Source organism: Leptopilina boulardi, unplaced genomic scaffold (genome assembly GCF_019393585.1).
Source record: "Leptopilina boulardi isolate dan_hultmark-lab unplaced genomic scaffold, ZJU_Lbou_2.1 LbouV2_40, whole genome shotgun sequence".
Classification (NCBI taxonomy): Eukaryota; Metazoa; Arthropoda; class Insecta; order Hymenoptera; family Figitidae; genus Leptopilina; species Leptopilina boulardi.
The window spans coordinates 455,284-479,130 of record NW_026137974.1 but is presented as its reverse complement, the minus strand read 5'-3'; the positions used below and the strand labels follow the sequence as shown (position 1 = coordinate 479,130).

General features: G+C 24.4%; 2 protein-coding genes across 2 annotated transcripts in view; one reads left to right on the top strand and one right to left on the bottom strand.

The window, feature by feature from the left end:
* LOC127289237 (cytochrome P450 4g15) overlaps window positions 1-23,847 on the bottom strand; it is a 267,349-nt gene that overhangs the window by 218,836 nt on the left and 24,666 nt on the right. The window lies entirely within an intron of this gene.
* Window positions 16,483-22,947, top strand: LOC127289234 (putative uncharacterized protein DDB_G0287457). The gene is made up of 4 exons (XM_051317042.1): window positions 16,483-16,766; window positions 17,822-17,975; window positions 18,109-21,751; window positions 22,187-22,947. The coding sequence occupies exons 1-4, from the start codon at window positions 16,708-16,710 to the stop codon at window positions 22,342-22,344; spliced, it is 4,014 nt and encodes a 1,337-aa protein (XP_051172999.1). The 5' UTR covers window positions 16,483-16,707; the 3' UTR covers window positions 22,345-22,947.

Here is a 23,847-nt window from a genome sequence, read left to right as displayed (position 1 = left end):
TACACATCCTTCAACGCGCTGACAGAAATCTCCGTGTGAGGAAACTGAGATTATTCATTACATGGTATTTACAATATGAATGAATTCCATGGGGAGAATGAGATGAAAAGAAATTCTCCTTTAAAGGGTCTGATGAAAAGTGAACACATATATATATATATATATATCTATAGAGATATACATAAATAAGGGATAAAGAAAGAATGAGGGAGAAAGTGAGTTAGTAAAAGAGGGGAAACAGGTGGAAAGCAGGTTCGATAAAACAGGTGAAAATATATATATATATGTATAAGCAAGAAGAAGAGATGATAAAAGAGGGTGGGAAAGAAGGTAAAAAAAATTTAATTAATATAGAAAAGAGAAATTTTAAAATAGAAAAGAAATTAAGAAAAGAAAATTTAAAAAAAAAGATAACAATAAATAAATATAAATAAAAAATACAAATACATTCGAATAAGAAAGAAAAGAAAAATGAAAATATATACACTGAAGAAAAGTATAAGAAATATAAAATAAAATATTAAAAAAAAAGAAAAAGTGAAAAAAAATAAAGGAATAACAAAAAAAATTAGTGAGGATCGAGAACTGAAGAAAAAATACTAGTAAAATTAAAAAAAAAAAAACACTGAAGAAAGGTATAAGGAATATAAAATAAAACGCCTAAAAAAATTTACAGAAATAATAATAATGAAGAAAAACGAAGAAATAATAGAAACCATAAGTAAATATAAAAGTTAAAAAAAAAAAAAAATACTGAAGAAAAATGAAAAAATAATATTAAAAACCATAACTTAAGAAAAATAAAGAACGAATTAAAATGAAAAGTAAAGAAAAATTACGATTCAAAATTAAAAATAAAAAAAAACTGAAGAAAGAAAGAAAGAAAGAAAGAAAGAAAAGAAAAACGTCATTCCTTTAAAAGGAAATCCAATATATATATATATATAGAAGCAAGTAAATAGTCATCCTGATGCATTTGATGCTTGACCTAGAAAAAGGTCATACTTTAAAACTTTCTAACGGTCCAGGTGTACTTAGTCGGAAAAATGATTTGGCCATTGGCCATCAAAAATGTTTGCCCTCGGTTACGCAACTGCTTGTAAACATAACCTGCCTAAAAGTGTTACGCCTCGCGATCATCAAAAGGGGGAACCCGTGAGAAACAATGGAATTTCTTCAAACTTCTTTTCTCTCTCTCTCTCTCTCTCTCTCTCTCTCTGTGTTTCGCTTTTTGTTATTCCCTCTTTCATTCGTTTATGATAAAGAATCAAAAATTCAAGACAACGAATTTTTCACCTTTTTTTTTTAAGAAGTTTAATTCTTTCTCTTTTTTTCGTCGCATTTCGCAAAACCTTGACCCAACGTATATATGTGAGATTTCTTCGAACTTTGTCTTTGAATGAAATCTCACGATCTGTATTATAGTATAAATGTATGTAATACCTGACGTAAGTGAAAACAATGTCCAGATAATGTATTTTACTTTCGTTTATGGAAGAGAGAATTTTTTTCTGTAATATCTTTTAATTTTAATTTAATTTTTTAAATTTCTTTTGATTCGGATTCAAATAAATAGGTTGGAGAGACGCGCAGGTTCAATCTAGGTTCAAAGTAGGTCGAAATTGGGTTCAAATTCGGTCCAAAATTAGTTGAATGTATATAGGCTTAATGTAATTTTAACAGAAGTTTAATATATAGGTTTAAACTAGGTTAAAAATAGGTTCAAGATAGGTTTATTGTAGATCTAAAATGGGTTCGAATTAGGTACAAAGTTAGTTGAATGTAGGCCTCGATGTAGGCTTAATGTAGTTTAAATGTAGGTTCAATATAGGTTGAAAGTAGGTTTAATGTAGGCTAAATGTAGGTATAAAATGGTTCCAAATTAGGTCCAAAGTTAGTTGAATGTAGGCCTCGTAAAAGCTGAATGTAGCTTTAATGTAGTTTTAATATAGGTTCAATATAGGTTGAAAGTAGGTTTAATATAGGCTAAATATATATAGGTATAAAGTGGTTCCAAATTAGGTCCAAAGTTGAATGTAGGCTTAATGTAATTTTAACATAAGTTTAATATAGGTTCAAACTAGGTTAAAAATAGGTTCAAGATAGGTTTACTGTAGATCTAAAATGGGTTCGAATTAGGTCCAAAGTTAGTTGAATATATGCCTCGATGTAGGCTTAATGTAGTTTTAACGTAGTTTTAATATAGGTTCAATATAGGTTGAAAGTAGGTTTAATGTAGGCTAAATGTAGGTGCTAAATGTAGGTATAAAATGGTTCCAAATTATAAATCCAAAGTTATAGTTGAATGTAGAGGCCTATAGAAGGTCCAATATAGGTTCAATTTCAGTTCAAAATAGTTCGGAAGTAGGCTAAATGAAGGTTCATAATAGGTCAAAAATAGGTCAAAAATAGGTCAAAATAGGGCGAAAGTAGGTAGAATGAAGGTTCATAATAGGTCGAAAGTAGTTTCACTCTAGTTTCAATGGAGGCTCAATGTAGGTTCACAATAACTATTAGGTTACACTATTAGGTTTCAAGCATAGGTTTATAATATTAAATAACTAAATTATAATCCTAAAAAATCTCCTTCTCATAAAAAAAAATAACAAACGAAATCATAAGATTCGCAGCTTCATGTGATTATATATTTGATGGGCAATTGTTACAGCCGTTAGGATTATCTAACGAAGGAAAGTGGTGCAAGGCCGCTTTCTTCCATGGCCGCGACTGTATTACCGTGGCATAAGATTGTGTTATATACCTCACTCTCGCATCCGTATGTTTCTCTCTCTCTTTCTCTAAGTTATGTAGAATGAATTGAACAGTGAAATGTAACTCTCATATAATAATCCTCAATCATCGTCATTTTTAATCCCACGACCATATTTATCCCTTTCACAATTTTTTTTTTTTTTTTTTTTTTGATCAAGAGAGGAAGTCTATTTTCCTTCGAAAATTTAATTTTTATCCCCCGCCATCTGTCGACCTTTATTGTGAAATTTATATATATATTTCATTTAAATACACAGAAATTATAACTCTATACTAAAATCACCTTTATGTCTTTATATCTAAATGATAATATATATACCTCATGGGAACATTTCCAATCAAAAGAGATATTATAATTTTTTTTTTCCCTCTCGATGATAAAATTTATATAAAAAGGATCATTCACCTCGCATTCTCTCTGTGTGTGTGTGTGTGTGTGTGTATTTATTGCTTCAAAGGGAATCGGAAGATCAATGGATTTATACTAATGGATTTAATTAGGCCATAAATTATTCAATCGATTTTTGTTAATTTAAATAGTCAGCTATTGAATTTTAAAGAATCTAAAAAAAAATCTATCGATTAACATGAAATTTTTTTTTCAACTAACCATTTTTTTAACACACGAATTTCTTTTATTTCCGTTTTTTTAAAGAAGGATATTATTTAAAAGCCCCGTCTTTATTTGAGATAAAATAAAGAAGAAAATGTAAGATGCTACCAAAAAGGGAAAATTTCCTCTCAATATAAGAGGTACTATTTTATCCAGATGCAGAGTTTCGAGATTTTTACATTTTTTCCTCTAGTTTACAGTGTTAATCTATACTGTTCGCATGCGGAAAAAATAATTTATCTGAAACAGCGATATGTTTCTCTAGAATAACGAAAATTTTCGCTGTTTTAGTGAAACATTTCGCTGTTTCAGTGAAACAGAAACAGAAGGAAAAAATTGGTAACTGAAGTGAATTATTGAATCCGCAAAGAGAGCAAAACCCCAAGAAGAAGAATATAAATAAGAAAAAGAAGAAGATGAAGAAGAAGAAGAAGAAGAAGAAGAAGAAGAAGAAGAAGAAGAAGAAGAAGAAGAAGAAGAAGAAGAAGATACTCTGTGGACGACCTGATCCTTTAGAAACGGTAATAGAGGCGCTCTGTCCAACGTTGGTTCGCTCGTACCGCAAAAGACGTTATAAGTAGGCAAACGTAACTGTTTTATTTAACCGTAAGACAAGCTAACGTTCGCAGACGCTTACATAATCGAAAACACGGAGAGTGAAAATCGTGCGATCCTCTATATACTTTCTTTCTTCCCTGGCATCTCCCCTTGACCTCCAGACTCTTCCTCAATTTCGACCTACACCCACACCACTTCCTTCATTTTTTGACCTTCGCTACTTTATTTTATATAATATAAAGTTTTCAATTCTATCCAGCAAACTATTTTCTATATATATATATATATATATATATATATATATATATATATATTATATACAAATGTATATACGCTCTATGAATATCCAATTAGTTACCGCACTAAGATTTTTTTTCTGCTTATTTTATGAATCTAAAATTTTAAAAAAAGAAAAAACACGCTATTTTAATGGCGTTTATTTGAAAGAAATAAAAAATTTATTAGAAGACATATATTTGTCTTCTAATTTGATTTAAATAAAAAAAAAATATTTAGCCTAAACAAAATTTTATGGAGCGTATAAATAAAAATTTTGTTAAAAGAAATTTGAAGGCAGCGAATTAGATAAAATTTTCAATTTTTAATAAAATCCTATAATGTTTTTAATTCCTTTTTGTCATTTAAAATACTGAAATACGAAAATCAGCTGTTCTTATCGATGGCGGACATTTTCTCAGTCACGTGACAGTATCGTCCAATTACAATCGATCGAAATTTTTCCCGCCATATTTTAAATTTCACCAACAATTGAAATAGATATTTTAAGTCAATAGGTAAAATTATTTTTTATTTTCTATTTATAATATTAATTCTAATATTATTTATTTTTATAATTAATATTATAAATAAAAAATAATTTTGCATATTGATTCAAAATATATTCCAATTGTTGAAACAACGTTAGAATTAGTCGATAGTGTCACGTGACTGGAAAAAAAATGTCCGCCGTCGATAAGAACAGCTGATATTTGTATTTCAGTATTTTAAGTGACAAAAAGAATTTCAAACATTATATGCAAGTAATTAAAAAAAATTAAATTTTTATATAGAGGGGAAAGGAATTAATGTCAAAAATTGAGGGAGAATTTAATTGGCGGAAGAGAGTGCTTATATATATAATATAATTATATCATATATGTAAAGAGTGTATGTATTATATATATATTCGGCGAAAGGGAAAGTGTTTTGGTGGATCCTTTTGTCAAGATCCCTTTGTATATCGAAGGTGAATCTTATATGTATATACAACGTTCACCGTTTTACTTTCCGTATTTATCGACTCACTTTCTTATAGTTATGCGAATGTCCGAACGACCAAGAAATATACAGAGGGATAACGTTATAGCGCAAACGGTACAGGCCGTGAACTGTTATCTTCTCAACGAAATATATAGGTATATAACAATAACAACAACAAACGAGGGGGGGGGACCCCAAATATATATATTACAAAAAAGAGAGAAAGACCTCTTTCAGTTCCAATTGATAATCTTCATTCGGCATGAGGTTGAATTTTACCCAACTTTCTCATTTGATTCACTCGCAAAAAATTTCATTCATTATATATATATAGTATTGTTTCACTTTTTTATAAGCTTACAAAAAAAATGAATTTAATAGCCGCGGAGAATGAAATCATTTCATTTTACTGTATATAGGGGAATTTTTTTTTAAATTAAGATGAACACAGAAAATTAAAAGGCATTAAAATAAGCTGCAACGCTTCTTACTTTAATCCAATTTTGCTTATTTTAATACCAAAATGGATTAAAATAAGCAAAATTGGATTAAAATAATAAGCGATGCATAGCTTATTTTAATGCCTTTTAATTTCCAGTGAAGATGCTATTTTGTTACATCAAATTTTTAGCATTTTTTTTAAATTAATATTTAAGACGAATTTAATTACGTAGGGTACGTTTTTCGGAAAATTTAGTAATTAAAAATATAGTAAAATATAACCAATATTTATAGATTTTAGTGCAAAAACTTTTAGATATATTTCCGAAATTTATTTCCGAAAAATAAAAACCATTTCCGTAAACTATCACAATAAATTTCAAAATTTACCTCAATTTATGTAAATTTCCAAAAGTTACAACAATTTAATTAAATGACCATTAAAATTTCCATAAATTGCAGTATTTTCCGTAAATTTACAAAAATAATTTCAAAAAATTACAATTTCTGTATAAATTACCGCACATTAATTTCCATAAATAATCTCAATTTATGTAAATTACGTTTTAAATTTCCAGAATTCGAAAATTTTTTTTTTTTAGGAAAAATAAATTACCATAACTTACTAAAATTTTGTAAATTACCATTTTAATTCTCATAAATTACATCTTTTTCAGTAAAGTATCATTTAATTTCCGCAAGTTACAATAATTTTTATAAATTACCACATAAATTTTCATAAATTGCAGTATTTTCCGTATATTACGACAAATTACAAAAATTTCTGTGAATTGACACTTAAATTTCCATAAATTATATCTCAATTTATGTAAATACTATTTAATTTATGCAAGTTACAACCTTTTTTATAAATTACCACGTAAATTTCCATAAATTACCACAAAAATTTCTTTTTTTCCAAAAAGAAAATGGTAATTTATAAAAAATGGCCGTTTACATGTAAATAAATAAATAAATGTTGTACAAATTTAAGGAAATTAATGCTACTTGTGGAAATTTAGGTGGTAATTTACAGAAAATAATGTAATTTATAGAAATTCTGGTAAATAAAAGTTTTTACATAAATTAGCGGTAATTTTTAAAAAAAATTCTGACAATTAACAAAAATTGTTGCAATTTTTGGAAATTTTTGTGGTAAATTATAGAAATTATTGTAATTGTAATTTTTTTTTATTAATTTATAGGATTTTTCGTAAGTCATAAAAATTTATGTATTAACTTAAAAAACAAATTAAATTTAATTTTAATTATTTTTTTATTTAATTTAATTTAATTTTCGGTAATTTATGGAAATTTATAGAAAAGTCAGTAAGTTTTGGAAAGATTGATACATTTATTTACAAAAAATAATGTAATTTATGAAAAATTTTCTGGTAATTTACGTAAATTGCAGTAATTTATGGAAATTTACCAAAATTATGGTAAGTTATGGAATTTTTTTTTGGTAATTTACAGAATTTTGTAGTAATTTTTTGGAAATTTACAAAAATTGTGGTAAGTTATGGAAATTTTTGTGTAATTTATGGAAATTTTGGTGATAACTTACAGAAGAAGGGGTAATTTATGGAAATTTAGGTCGTAATTTACAAAAAAATTATTGCAATTTGTGGAAAATTATATAGTAATTTACAGAAAAAACGGAATTTTATGGAATTTTTGTTGGTAATTAAAAAAAAAATTGTGCTATACATTCAATTTTTTTTTAATTTTCTCTTTGTAAAGAAAAAACAAAAATTTGTCTACAGATTTTTTTTTTCTCTTCTAAAATTCTATATATTCTCCGCATTAACTGTATCGAATCAAAAATTGCAAAAAGAAGAAAAAAATAAATCGCAACAATACACTTCTCTTTTCTTCCGCATCGTTTCATCTTTCTCAATGCCTCAACAATTCCGCCAACAAACTATATATATATAATATAATATAAAAAAAAATATTTTCTACGTAACGCAAAATTATTGCTAACTTCACGAATCCTTTATACCATGAAAATATACCTTCTATATATGGAAACAACCAATAAGTCTAGTGCACTATTTTACAAATACAGTCTTGATATTATATACACAGACAAAATTTTCTGTGCCAGAAAATTTTTTTTATGTATTTGTGTGTAACTCTTTTTTTTTTTTCTTTTTTTATTCGCCCATATTTTACGACCGACTGAATAACGCTACAAAATTTATATATATATATCTGCGTATAAAACTTGTAAAACCTGTATTATATAGAAATAAATTTGCCTTGAAAATAATTTTTAAAAGGGCTTCAATGTAAAATTTACTTTAACCAAAAATTTTCTGTGGGAAGTGGCACAAGTCACTGTATACGTCTTTCTCTCTCTTTCTCTCTCTCTATACCTGTCATATATATACGTATATATAGTATAAAAAGAAGGACAAAAGTCCCAAGGGTATAAGAAAATTTTAAATTGGGTCCCATTCGAGGAAAAATGGGGCCTTATATTCCCCACGCCGCACCCCTTGAAAACCATAAAAACGATTTATATATATATCTATATAGTAGGTGTGGGGGGAGGCAATAAATAATGATAAAACGAAACATTGACTGACCGTAGAAAAACCACAAGAAGAAATTTCACCAGTAGTATCCTTTAAAAACGAGTTGTTCTCTGAACAAATTGTATTTTATTGGTTCCTATAGGTTGCCTCTTCTTTTGTAAGCAAAAATATTGTCACTGAAGGCCCTAAATATTTTTTCCTTTTAAAATATATATATATATATATACTATATTTGCTCGATTTTATATTTATTATACCTCCCCCTCCCCCCTTCTTTTCTCTCCGGGGGTTATAAATATATGACGCAACAACTCCCAGGTTGTATTCATAAATATAACAAAAGATTACATACAAATTGTATTATATATATAGTATAGTATAAAATAGGAAAAATATATATTGTATAACGGTTTTAGGGAAAATTTGTTAAAATTACTTACTCTTTAAAAAAACAAGGGGGGGGGGGAAGACAATATTCCTTTTACCTTCAAGATTATTTCCTTACATCTCGTTACTGAACTTCCTGTTCCTGTAATAAAGAAACATTGTTAAATTACTATAAATACTAAAAACTACTATAAATACTATAAATTACTATAAAGATATACATATATAGGTACTAAATTATAAATTATAGGTACAATTAACTTTGAAATTAAAAAAAAAATAATTTCATTTTGGGTCCTAGGGCCCAATTATAATAAAATAAATCTTTGTTTTTCACCTCAATAATCAAATAGTGTTGTAGTATTTTTGATATTTTAATACTATATAAGAATAATGATATATTTTTTGGGGGTTAGGCCCTAAGACCCAAAAAAGAATGAATTTTGGGACTTAATATTCAAATTGTGTTGTTGAATAATAAATAAAGTTTGTGTACTTTTCCATAATTCTTTGATTTTTCCATTTAATACGATTTGAAATTGAAAATTTTAATTTTAGGTCTGAGGGCCTCAATTATATAAAATAAATCTTCTTTTTGCCGCCTCAATGATCAAATAGTGTAGTACTCTTCGATAATTTAATACTAGAATAATATATATAGAAAATAATATATATTTTGGGCCTTAAGACCCAAAGAATGAATTTTGGGGCTTGGCACACAAATTGTGCTGTTGAAAAGTAAATAAAGTTTTGTTCTTTTTATAATTATTTAAAATTTTTTCGACAGACTTAAAAAATTCAAAATTTAATTTTAGGTCTTCAGGCCCAATTATATAATAACCTTTTTCGGGTCCTACTAATAAAATAGCCATAAGACTGGTCCCTAAGACCCAAAAACTACGAATTTTGGGACATAAGGCCAAAAAATATAAAAAAAAATATTTTTGTGCCTTAATGGTAACTTTGGGCATTAAATTTTTTTTTTTACACATTTAGATTCAAATAGAGTAATATGTATTTACAAGAACGTTAAAATGTAACATGTAATGTATTTTGGGCCTTGAATCCAAAAAAATGGGCCTTACTGCCCGAGTATTTTTGAAAAACCAATTTGTAATATGATAATAATAAATAAACTGAAAAAAAATTTTTTATTATGTGACAAATAAAATATTTTTGTCCCTCGAATATTAAAATATATTCCATTTTTTATCCAAGGCCCAAATAGAGTTTCAGACCCAAAAAAAATCCAGGCTTTTATAAAATTCGAAAGAAACTGGTTCTAAGTCCTCAAAAAAAAAAAAATCATTATAGATTTTTATTGCCAACTGAAATCAAAACTAAAAATCTCGAAAAAATATTTTAAGGCCCAAACGGTCCCCTAAATTCCGGAAACTTGGAAAAAAGCCGAATATGTTTCATCAAAAGCAAAAGTTTTTTTCCTCTCTCTCTCTCTGTCTTCTCATATATCGGAAAGGTTCCAATTTCATGTATACTCGAAAGGGCCCACTCCTTCCCCCTCCCATCCCTATTAAGTCCCTTTTGACCAGTGCCCGAATTCAAGCGTGACATATATAGACAACGTTCTTACATTCCTGTGGTTGTGTTCATATATATTTCTTACTTGTTTTTTTTTTTTCTTTTCTTTTTTTTTATTTTATTTTACTTCGTTGCGACGGGGACTGATGCGGTTAAGAGTCCAAGAAAATTGGTGGGGGTAAGAGTATATTCGCGGATGGGTCCCACAAGCCGGGGGCCCGGAAAGAAGAAGAAGAAGAAGTGGTGGTGGTGGTAGTGGTGATGAGGGAAGGAGAGGGGAGGGGGTAATAGTCGCAATGCCCGGACAACGCTCCCGCGATGCTTGGGCCAACTAACGGTCCAATCCACCACTTCTTGGTCCTTCTTGGGTTTCCTCTTCACCACCCCCCTCCCTCTCCTCTTCCTCCTCTTCTTTCTTTCTTTCTTCTTCGTTTTCTCGTCTCCTCCTTCAACGTTTTACTTGTTTTTTTTTTATTTCTTTTTTTTCAATTTTTTTTTTATCTTCGTTCTTTTTCCATTCTCTTGCACTCTTCCCTCACGCCCCCTCCCCCACTTTTCTTTCCTTACCACCTCCTATCACTCTCATCCCTCTATGCTAGAAATATTTGTGTGTGTGAGTGTGAGTGAGCACGTATAGTTTATAAATGTGTGAAAAAAAACATGCTACATGAATTGAAAATTTTGAGGTCACGTGACGCAACATGATGCAATGAAGGATGTAATGGGATTATTGAATGTGGTTTTCTATTCTTCCGCTTCTCTTCTTCCATGCCGAACAAATTTTAAATAGTTTTGTGTATTGGGCGATTCCATGTCAAATTTATTGTTGACTTTTTTAATTCGGCTTTTTTTTGAAATTTGTTTCTTCTATTTTTTTAAAATATTTGAAAAATAGTAGAAAAATTATGGGCAATTTTTTTTAAAAAAGTAATTGCTAAAAAAAGTATTGGTTTTCGTTTAACGTTGTTCAAAAATCGTAGAAACGATTAAAATCGGGAGGAGGGGGGGGGGAATTATCAGGGAAAATTATTATTCTAATGTAGGATTATTGAAATAATAATTTTTTTAAATAGAAAATTACTGTAATATTATTACTTTTTTCAATATAGACAAATAATTACTTAAAAATATTGAAATACGAAGATCAGCTGTTCTTATTGATGGCGGACATTTTCGCAGTCACGTGACAATATCGACCAATTAAAATCGACAGAAATTTTACCCGCCAATTTTATAAATTTAATTTCTTAACTTTTTTTTCAAAGATTGAAATATTGTGAATCAATATTATTATTTATTAAAAAAAAAAAAATCTACCACTAACCTTCGACTGTATCAATAATAGCAGCAATTAGAAACACACGCGATTTAAAAAAAATTTTCGAACACTCCCGAAAAACCGCGTTATAAAAAAAAAAAACTTGCCTAAAACTTTAAACGATCGAGATTTTAAAAAATTTCGAACACTCCCGGAAATAAAAAAAAATATTTACTAAAATGACAACAACAAAAAAGAAGAATTTAACGTAACTTTTCACTGTTCAAATATATGAAGATACAATTTAAAAAACAAAAAAGAAAAATTATAAAAATTACGTTTTCTATCGCGTCTAGACAGGTCAAAACACGAATTGCAACTGAATTAATTATGGTATTTTTGAGATTTTCAATATCACCGCAATTATTTATTATGACCTACGATTGAAGGTTGCCCTTTGTACTTCAATCTATAACATAAAACTGGGAATGCTCAGGTATAAAGATAATTCCAAGAACGATAAGGCACATTTAAAATACATTACGAAATTAAAATCTATATAAATTAAAAATAAATAATTATATTTTAATAATAATTCCTAATTTTTTGGAAATTTATCTTGTAATTTACAAAAAAAAAAAATTACGATAATTTAAAAAAATTTATTACATAAGAATCGATGTACCTATTTTATAAAAAAAACAGTATAAAATTTGTGAAAATTTATGGAAAATTTGGTAATTTTTGGAAATTTTCGTAGTAATTTACAAAAATTGTAGGAATTTTTGTGATAATTTACACATAATTTAATAATTTAAAGAATTTTGAATGAAAAACATAAAATAATGTAATTTATAGAAATTTGTAAGTGGTAATTTATATAAATGGTAATTTCTAGATCTCGATGTAATTTTCGGAAATTTAGGTGGTAATTTACAGTATTTGCTGTAAATTATAGAAATTTTCTTGGTAATTTATTAAAATTGTTGTAATTTTCGGAAAGTTAGGTGGTAATTTACAGTATTTGCTGTAAATTATAGAAATTTTCTTGGTAATTTATGGAAATTGTTGTAATTTTCGGAAATTTAGGTGGTAATTTACAGTATTTGCTGTAATTTATGGAAATTTTGTCAGTAATGTATAGAAATATTGTTTTAATTAAAAAAAAATTTAATCAAAAAAAAGAAAAATATAGAAAAAAATTTTTTTAATAAACAAAAAGAAAAAAATTGACGGCTAAATATTTTTCGATTTTCTCTCTTAAACTCCAAGAATCGTGCGACCACCTATACAGGACTCACTACATACTATTATTGTTATATACCTGATTTTTACGATCAGACCTGTTCGTCTAAATTATCGTTTCAAGATAATCTAGTTTTTGCGTCTATTTAGAGCAATGAAAAGGACCCCCCATTGTTTGGGGTACGACGTCGACTTTTCGAAACGACATTTATATTGTTATATCTTAGAGGAAAAGTCAAAAGTTAAATAATACTAGAGCAAAATTTTTGACATTTTAAATTTACAATTTTTCCAGCAAAGATTTTCCAAAAAAAAAAAAAAAAATTTTTCTTTTTTTTTTCTATATGTCGATAATGACGACTAATTTTAGCAAAAAAAAAGCATTTTTAGCAAAGTGTGACCTTTTAGGATAAAAATTTCTTTTGTGTTTATAAAGTGCAGGAGTGAAGGTGATTTTTTCTTTCTTTTTTCTCTTAATTTTTGGTCGCCGAGAAAAGAAGAAAATAAAAAGGAAGAATTTTTTCCGCTTTTTATTGTGGGATATTTACAAGTAAAAATGACTTGAAAAGAGATCTCATTATGAAGTGAAGAAGGGAATATAATGAATACATACTAACTTGGAAAATAGAGACGTGAATATATTTTACAAAAGGGACATTTTTTTCAACTAATTTTTTTTTTCTTTTTTTTTTGAATAATTTATTTCTTTTTAAAAGCAAGTATGTATAGGGAGAAGATTTATTCTGATACGAGTCTCGATTAGACAAATTATTCTTGTCTTCTTTAACATAATGATGAGCGCATGATAATTAATTTTATTTCTTAATTTTATAATATTTATTTAGATATTGTCTTGAATTATTTTTTTTCTTTTATGATTTTTAATTAAAATTTTGAATTTTTTTATTAAAATTTCAATTTAGTAACTATATTTGATTATTTTCTTTAATTAATATATTTATTTTAAATCTATTGGAAGTGAATTAAAAATTATTCTATATTTTAACAATTTAATCCTTTAGTTAGAATATATTTTTTTAAATAAAAAACAATATATTTTCACTGAAGAAATAAATTATTTAAAAAAAAATAATTTTTAATTATTACTCTTAATAGATTTAATAAATAAATATAAAAATAAATAAAATAAATTATTAAGAACTATTCTTATTTTAAAAATTTATCTCTTAAAAAAACATTTTTAATATCATTTTTTCAATGTAGTTGTAAAATAATTTAATAGACAAAAAAATTTCATTGTAAAAAAAGGATTACTATTATTATTATTTTTTTTTTGTAATATATAAATTGTCAATAAAAACATAAATATTCCTTTTTTATATATAAAAAATATTTAACGATTCAATGACAGAGACTATTTTTTTAATAACAATCAAATTATTGAGTTATTAAGTAATATAAATAAAAAAAAAAAAAGAAGAGCATTATAATAAATCATTTATGACGCAAGGTTTCACTTTTATGACCAAAGTTGAGAAATAATGGACGCAGTAACGTTACAGGAGCTTCACGATTTTAAGGCCCAATTTTATGAGTTCATAATTATTTTTTATGATTTAAACCACAATTTTTTGAATTGTCTTTTTTTTCATTTGCATTATTCATTCGTCACCATTTTTTTTATTATCTTTTTTCTATTTTTAAAAAACAATTTTTTTTATATCAAATTTATTACTGAGAATTAAAACCCCGTAACTTTTTTGTTTTTATATTTATCGTATACTATATAAAAAAATTTTTAATAAAAATATATACATAACAAAATATTAAATTCTACTAAAAATATAATTTATAATAAATTCCCTTTTTTTAAAACAGAAAAGTGCTTATTTGGGGATGTGTGAGACTCACGTACCAAATTTTTTTTTAAAAGTAAATAATTAATGATAAATTATTATTAAAAAAAAAATATATATATTAATTTTTATTCTAATTAAAATAATTGAATATTAATTATTTTAATTAGAATTTAAAAAAAAAAAATTTTCAAAAATAAGAAAAAATTTTTTTTTTTGCAAACTCAAAACGATTGGAATCTGTTCCCAATTGCAGAGGGAGCGGAAATATTCTACGCACGACGAACTTGCCATGACTTCCGCGCTGAGTGCATTTAGAGTCATCCTAATTTACAAAGCAAATTAACGAAATATGCTAATTTAGAAACGATTACGCCCCAAGTTTTTACTTACCGTTAACGAATATCCTCATATCATGATAATACCCAACTGCGTTGAATTTTATCTGCCCTTTTCCTACTCTTTTTTTTTCTTTTTATAATTTAGATATATAGTGAATATTTTAATTTATTTCTCAGATTCTCACGTTTCCATGAACTTTATATATATATATATCTATATATATATATATATTATAAAACACAATGTTACACTCGGCACATGAGTCTAAAGAAATTATTATCCAATGTGAAATTTTCAATTGAAATTCTCAGAATTATTCTAATTATAATTTTTATATAATAATAAGTCATTTTCAATTCGGTGAAAAATTTAATAACATTTTTCACCGTTATGCAAATTTTCCTCACAAGATCTATATTTATTTTTTTATTTAATTAAAATCCATTTTTTTTACTGTTTTTAATTTTTTTTTTAATTTTTAATTAATTATATTTTTAATTTTATGAATAATTAAAATTAATTTTTAGATTTTTTATTGTATTTCAATTTTTATGTTAAATTATTTTCAATTTTTTTACTTTATATATTTTAATTAAATTTTTTATTCATATTGATTTAAAAAAAAAAGTAGTTAGTTAATTATTAATTTAATTTATTAATTTTAATATTTAATATTTAATTTATTAAATTTTAAATATAAATAAAAATTTAAAAATTTTAATATTTCATTTATTTATTAATTTAATATTTAAATTCATTAATTTATTAATTAGTTTTTAATTTAAATCAAAAATTTTAATAAAAAAAAAAATTGCAAACTTTTATATTTATTAAATAATTTTTAAAATATTAAATACAATATTTTGTATAATATATAATATTAAATTAAAAGTAATTTATATTTTATAATTGTTAATGTGTAAACAATTTAATTTCTAATATTTTAAACTATTAAGAATTACAATAAAAATAATTATTTTATTACAATTACAATTAGCCGTAGGAAAAAATCGAAAAAATTTAGGTAACATAACCTAAAATATGTAAAAAAAAAAAAAAAATATTAGAAGTAAATTTGTCTATACATACTTTCAATAAAAATATTTTTTAATCATTTAATATATTTATTATTATTTAATATTTATTATTATTGTTATTATTATTATTATTATTATTATTATTATTTTCTACTATTTTTATTTTATTATCATTTATAACATTAATCACGTGATCAGTAAAAAAAAATATTTAAACAATTCAAAATTTTAGGGGATTTCCCTAACTTTAAATTAATATTGTGACCAGTTTAGCAGCCGTGTACAGATATTGCCATTGCAAAGGGGCAAATACAATTTTTCAAAATTATGTCAAAAAATCAACGACATTTTTTAACTGCAAATCGAAAGCAATATTATTTATATAAAATTCTTCTTTTTTAAAATAAATATAGAAAAAAGTGTTGTTAGTTAATTTTAAAATCAAAAAAAAAAAAAAAAAAAAAAAAAATTAAAAGGGCCTTTTTAATTAATGACTCGACCCTGCTGTGCGCTCTGTAATGGGAAACCATATCACAAAGTTGTGTGTTTACATTTTTGTGTCCTCGAGATTTTAATCTCTAAAATTTCAAATTACATTTACCACTTTGAAATCAACATAATATATATATATATATATATATATATATATACATATATAATATATAAATATGCGATGTGTGATTTTCGTCGTCTGCTCTAGTTTTAGTATAACTTTGATTCTATAACCGCACTGAATTCTTTCTCTCTAATATGTTCTTCTTATGTATTTATTCACATTGATATTTTATTTGATAATTTTGTCAATGAATTCTTTAAAAAAGAAAAATTTTACATTGTTTTGAATAAATACTTTTATAAAACAACGTAGTTGTCACAAAATAAAAAGAAAGAAAAGATGAACTCGATTGTAAATGTTAATCCTCGAAATTCCGATAGACCATGCCAGCCAAAATCGTAAGTATTTTTTTATTAAATTCGTAACAGTTTATATTTTCATTTATTAATTTTTTTTTATAATTGATTTATTAAAAAAATATTATGTAAAAATACTTTTTTAATTCATAAAAAGATGTGTAATTAGCGTTTAAAGGTTATGTTTATTTATTTTTTTTTTTTTGCATTTTGATACAATTGAGATTATATTCGTATATTTTTTCCGCGTATATGTTTCTATAAATTAATTATCTATTAACCGAATTTTAGTTTTTAAAATTCGTTTTCGTTTACAATAAATATATTAAAACGCGAGAGAAAATAATTCCGCAAAAGTTAACCTAGAAAATTGTCAATTAAAAATTTTCTATTTTTCGAGTTTAGAAATTTATTATACAATATTTTTTGTCATTAATGGATTCTTTTTTTCAGGAATTTTTATTTAGAATTTATAAAATTAATTTCAATTCTCGTAAATGTTTTTCACTTTTCAAAATAGGGAAAACATTGAAATTTGTTTTCTTTTTTTTTCTAATCAAATTTTCTTTGTTTTTTCTAATGAAAACATCAAATATTCTTTGTTTCTTTCTAATCAAAACATTATTAAACATTTTCAATGTCAATTATTATTATTATTATTATTATTGGCATTTTAATTCCAAAAAGGAAATAAAATCTTAATTTTTTGTATAGTATTTTTTTTTTATTTATTTTTAAATTAAAATAAACGATTAATATAATTTTCATTTAATTTCTCATTGTTTTATTAATTTTTTTTAAAATAAATTTATTCATTTAATTTTACAGTAATTTGAATTTTCTTTATTTAATTAATTATTTAAATTTTATTAATATTTTTTTTTAATATTAATATTTATTTATTAATACAAAAATTTCTTTATGTTTTTTTTTTAATACAAAAATTTCTATTTTTTTTTTTATTTGTATAAATATTTTTTGAAAATTAATTAATTTAAAATAAATTTTTAATTCAATTTTCAGTAATTTAAAAAAATTTCCAATTAAAATTACTGTAATTATTATTCCTTTTTTTCTACTAATAAAAATATTTTTAGATTTGGCGAAATCCACGACAATTTCAATTGGATTGAATGTGTTTCAAAAAGAAATCCAAATGTTAATTATTTCTATAATATGCGAACACATTCTAAAACTTGGTCAAGACCAGTTCCCGATTGTGTGAATCTTCCATTTTTTAATCCATATGCGGTATGAAATTTTCGTTTTAAAAAAAAAAAAAATTTCTTTATTAATCAAATCTTAAATATTTCTAAAAATTATTAAAAAATTGAAACAATTTTTTTCGCTCATAAAACAAAAAATTAATTTTTTTTTTTTCAAGGTCCCACAAGATAGAGACGAAAATGACGAGAATGATGATGACAAATTTTTTGCATTTGTTTCCGATTTGGAAGAAGAGGAATTTTATGACGACGACGACGATAACGACGATAATCGACTACTTAAAATGAAGGAAAAAAAAATTCAAGAAACTGCTCTTAAAATTGGTTCACAACTTTATTACAGTGGTTCGCGAAATTTGCGAAAATCACGCAAAAGATATCACAGCGACAATGATGACGATGAAGAAAAATCATCAAATAATTCACAATATTTTCCAATAAATGATTTTTTAGAATTTGATCTTCAATCAGAAAGTTCATCAAAACGAATGCGTTTCTCAAGTACATCAACATCAAATAATAATAATAATAATCAATCAAATGACGATCAAGAGAATCAATTAAATCTCGAACATTTAACACTCGATCAATTTAATTTTAATCAATTAAATTCAATGAATTTAGATGAAATAAAACAAAATCAATTATCCTTGGAACAATTGTCATTAAATAAATGGAATTTAAATGAAACAAATGAAAATGAAATTTGTGAATCAATTAATAATAAATCAATATCATCAGATGGAAGTTGTGATTGTAGTCTTTGTTTAATTCACGATGATGAAAAATCACGTGACGCATCTGGAAGCTGTGACAATACATCATCACAAAATAGTCTTGCTTCACGTTTTTCTGCACCTCGTCTAAAACAAATAACACTCGACGATCTACTCACAGAAACACCAAAGAAAAAACCACGTTTACGTAAAAAAAATAAAAAATTATCCAATAAAAAAATTCAATTAACACCCGATAAACATGTTTACGATATGTATGGAACAAGAACAATAAATTATGAACCAAATTATAATTTTATCAATCAAATTGATCCAAATGGTTTAGAATATTCACGACTCAGTGACGATACAAGTGATTCAAGTCCCAAGACAATAAAAATTGTGAAAAAAAAGAAAAAAAATTGCGACAATTTTCTTCGACGTTTAGAAAATCCAAATTTAAGTGAAACTAATTCTTCAAATGCAGAAACATCGAGTGAATTTGAAGAAAATTCAAGTCCAAATATAAAACGTCTAACAATAATTGTCGAACGTTTATCAAATAATGATAATGATAATGATAATTTTCAAATAAAACCAAAAAAAAAATCCTATCGTGAAATTTTGGGTGAACGTCAATTATACATAAATCTCGAGAGATTGGATACAAAGAGAATTGAATTTTTAAAAAAACAATTAACCAAATTAAAAAGATCGCCATCAAATTTATCTGAATTCAATACAAATTCTGATTCAAATTCAAGTCAAAGATTACGTCGTTCTTGTCGTACAAAAGCGAGTTATCGTGAATTAACAGAATCAGATTATTCCGATACAACTGAAAGTAAATCATCAATAAATTCAAGACGAAAATCAAATTTAACACCACGTAATAAAAAAACAAAATTGATTAATAAAAAATTAAATTTCTCAATAAAAAAATCAAATTCAAATTTAGATACAAATAAATTTAATTTAACAAAAAATAAAAATACATTACGAAGAAAATTAAGTTCATCGTCTTCAATTGATATTCTACCAATTTCACATGATATTTGGTTTATTGACGATTCACAACCAATGAAAATTCGTTTACGTAAATTTCGCAATTCCGATTCCATAAGTACGCCAAGTTTAGGCGATTCAAATTTAACGAGACATTTTCAAATAGAAAAAGAAGAAAATTCCCCCCACTATGAAAATATAGAGAAAATAGATTTCGAAAATTCACAAAATTCCAAAAATTTGACATCAATTGAAAAAAATTTAAAAGAAAATAATTTCCATTTAAAATTAGAGGATAATTCACTACAAATAATTACTGAGGAAAATAATGAAATTGAAAATCCATTTAAGGAAAATTTGGAATTTATACTCAACGTCCAATCGAGAATAAATTTAAACGACAGTAAATTTAATCAAACAAAAAATGTGGAAAATAAAAATATTCAATTAACACTCATCGATAGAGAAGAAACAACAAGAAATGAAGAATTGGCAAATATTGAAGCTTACAAGGCATCAAATAAAATTATTGAACTTATGAATTTTGATGAAAATTCCCAAAATGCAAATGCCGATGTATTTGATACATCAATATCAACTACGTCGTCACAAAAAATTAATGATTTCACGGATAATTATCATATTTTCATTCAACAATTATCACAAGAAAATAATGAATATTCAATCAAAGAAAATCAATTAGAAGAAGAAAATTCACAATTTTTCCCTAACGACAATAATTATTCATCGAAAAATTTAATAAAAAATTATAAACAATCAATGGGATTTTGTCCAATTGAAGATTCGGAAAATTCATTATATGATAATAATCAATTAAGTGAAATAAAAAAAGAATATTTAGCAAAAATTTCCAACAATCAAGAAATTTTAATCGATAATTGTTATTCAATTTTAGATAAAGAAATAGTGAATGCAAATTTTTCAATTGAAAATAATTTTCACGATTCGATGACAAAAAAAATTCATATTAATTTGAATGTTGAAAATTTGGAAAATTTATCAATTGAAAATGAGAGAAATTTTTCAAATCAAATGGAAATCAATGAAAATTCCCAAAAATTGACAATTGAAAATCAATTGGATAATAATTTGGAAAATCCAATGGGCGAATTAATGGAATTTTTACAAATTAAAAATAATGAAAAATCCAAATTTTGGAATATTTTTCAAACTAAAGAAAATGAAACAACAAATAGTGAAGAAAATTTGGAAAATTCTTCGGAAAAATTGAAAATTTATGAAGAAAATTCCGAAATTTTCATTGAAAATCAAGAAAGGGAAAAAATAGTTTTATTGGAAAATGTAAATAATGAGAGGGAAAATGTGGAATTATTAAATATTGAAATTTTACCCGAGAATGAAAAAATTTATTTGGAAAATCAAGAAATTTTGAAAAATCAATTTTCTACCAAACAAGAGGAAAATTTTAAAATTACAAAAACTCATTTGGAAAATGAAATTATTTTGGAAAATTCAAAAATTCTAAATCAAGAAAATAGTGACATTCAAAGTGCGGTGGAAATTTCGAAAATAAATCTTTCTCCCCCCAAATTGGAAATACAAATGGAAAATATAAAAATTTCAAAAATTAATCATTCTCCCCCCGAATTGGAAATTGAATCAAAAAATTCAAAAATTCCCAATTCATCTTTTCAAAAATCACAAATTCAACAAGAGGAAAATAATGAAATTTTAAAAATTCAAAAAATACATGAAAATTTAAAACAACAACTTTCTCTAAATGAATCGATAATTCAATTGAAAAATGAAGAAAAATCATTGAAAAATTCATCGAAATTTATCGTTGAATCAGAAGAAAATTCATCGTCAATTTTATTGGATTTATCATCGGAAACTGAGGAATTATCGGAAAATTCAATCAGTGACAATGACGAGGAGGAGAAAAAATCAATTCATCAATTTTGTTCACTAACGGAAAAATTGAAAAATTCTAATGAAAATTTAAAATTAAATTCGTCAAAAATTTCTGACGATAATTGTTCGAGTACAACGGAAAAAATAGTATCACCCATCAGTTCTTCGATTGATTTTGAAGATGGTAAGAAAAATTTCATTAAAATTATTTTCCTTTCAAAAATGAAAATTAATTTAATTTCAATGTTAATTTAAAATTAATTAGAGTTAAAATTTTATTTTAATAAAAAAGGAAGAAATTTTCTTCTTCTAATAAAATATTGAAAATTTGAAAATTGAAATTGAAAATTACTTATTATTTTTTTAAAAATTATAAACTTTAATTTTAAAATGTCCCGAATTTTTTACTCTTTACTATATTATTTTGTAAAATTTTCATTTTTTACTTATTCCAATAATTAAAATTTTTTACTGTCTTAAACTAATTGAAAAATTTTTTTTTTTCAATTAAACTAATTGAATTTATTTAAAATTGATTTTTCCTCCAATCAATTCATAATTTTTAATGAGTAAAAAATTTTTCTATCATTAGATTTACAGCTATTATTATATTTTTCAGAATCTGATGTAACAATAACAACAAAAACAACACCAACAGCAACAAATAACGAATCTCATCAAAAAATTACAAATGATGAACATTTATCACCAGGAATATCATCAACAATTTATGTTTCATCAACAGAACATGACACTGACGATGAAATTGTTGCTTAATTCTTCCTTAAAAAAAAAAATAAATAAATTCCAATTCATTCATTTAAAAAAAATAATAATAATAATACCACCCACTCATTAGGAATTCAAATATGTAAATTAAATTATATGTAAATTTTTTTTTAAACAAAAAACAATTTAGCAGTAGAAAAAAAAATTATTTTTAATTATAGTTTAGAAGATAGACACAAAAAGAACCAAATATTTAATGAGCAGGACTTTAAAAAAAAATTCTTTTTTATATTTTTGATAAATTTACTAAATTAAAAGTGTCACTTTTTTTTACGCAAATATATTAATTTGAAGTTATATAAGTTAAATTTTATAGAAATACATTTTTCTTGACGAACTATATAAATATGATAATATAATTATCGTATTTTAATTATATAAAATATATATATATATTTACAAATTATTATGTACTTCATCATACATTGCGTGTGATTTAAAGTAAATAAGAAATATTATGTTTGCAAATAGTCTTCTAATTAAGGAAGTTCAACGTTCTTGAAGACAAAGTTTGTAAGCATTTATCATTTTATGTACATTTGATAATTTATAAAACAAAAAATATATATTACTGTTTCAAGCAAAATTTAATTATGCTAAATTTGATTTTTTTTTCCTTTTTATTATTATTATATTATTATTACTAGCAGAATTGAACGCGCGCAAGCGCGCCAAATTGAGTATTTAATTATTTGTTATTAATAAATTAATGATTAATATTATCAATAATAATTTAATTTATTAGAATATTATTACATATTAAATGATAATAATGAAAATTATATGCTTACAGGCCTCGGATTATATACGACTTTTTCCGATTTTTTTCAAAAATATACGACTTTTATCGACTTATTTTAATAAAATGCGACATTTTTTTTTACATTTGAAAAAAAAAATGTAAATAAAATACATTTTTTTTAGTATAAAATGTAGATCTTCTTCAGATCTTCTTCAATTCAATATTATTTAACAAATTTTGAACTAAAATGATTCTTCACTAAATTAATTATTTTTAATAATTTTAATGAAATACATCACAAATTCAATTATATCAAATTTATTTTTCAATTAAAATTTTTATGAAATTTAACAATTGTTTATAATTTAAAATAAACTAAAATTCAATTATTACCCGAAATTTTAAATTCAAAATCAATAAAAAATCCAATAATTATCCAAAATTTTCAATTTAAAATTTAATTATTTACCAAGTTTTCAATTTAAAATGAAATAAAATTCAATTATTTTCTAAAATTTCTATTCAAAATTAATTATCCAAATTTTTAATCAAAAATGAACTTGAATTAAATTATTATCCAAAATTTCAATTAAAATTCAATTATTTCCCAAAATTTTCAATTCAAAATGAACTGAAATTCAATTATTTTTAAAATTTTTAATTTAAAATCAATAAAAATTCAATTATTTTTTAAAATTTAAATTGAAATTCAATTATTTTCAAAATTTTTAATTCAAAATCAACTAAAA

What these genes read in the sequence shown, in the direction of transcription:
- LOC127289234 (XM_051317042.1), top strand. Translation starts at nt 16,708, where the DNA reads ATGAACTCGATTGTAAATGTTAATCCTCGAAATTCCGATAGACCATGC. An exon ending in CATTTTTTAATCCATATGCG is followed by an intron (nt 17,976 to 18,108) that starts GTATGAAATTTT and finishes TTTTTTTTCAAG; the next exon opens with GTCCCACAAGATAGAGACGA. An exon ending in TTCGATTGATTTTGAAGATG is followed by an intron (nt 21,752 to 22,186) that starts GTAAGAAAAATT and finishes TATATTTTTCAG; the next exon opens with AATCTGATGTAACAATAACA.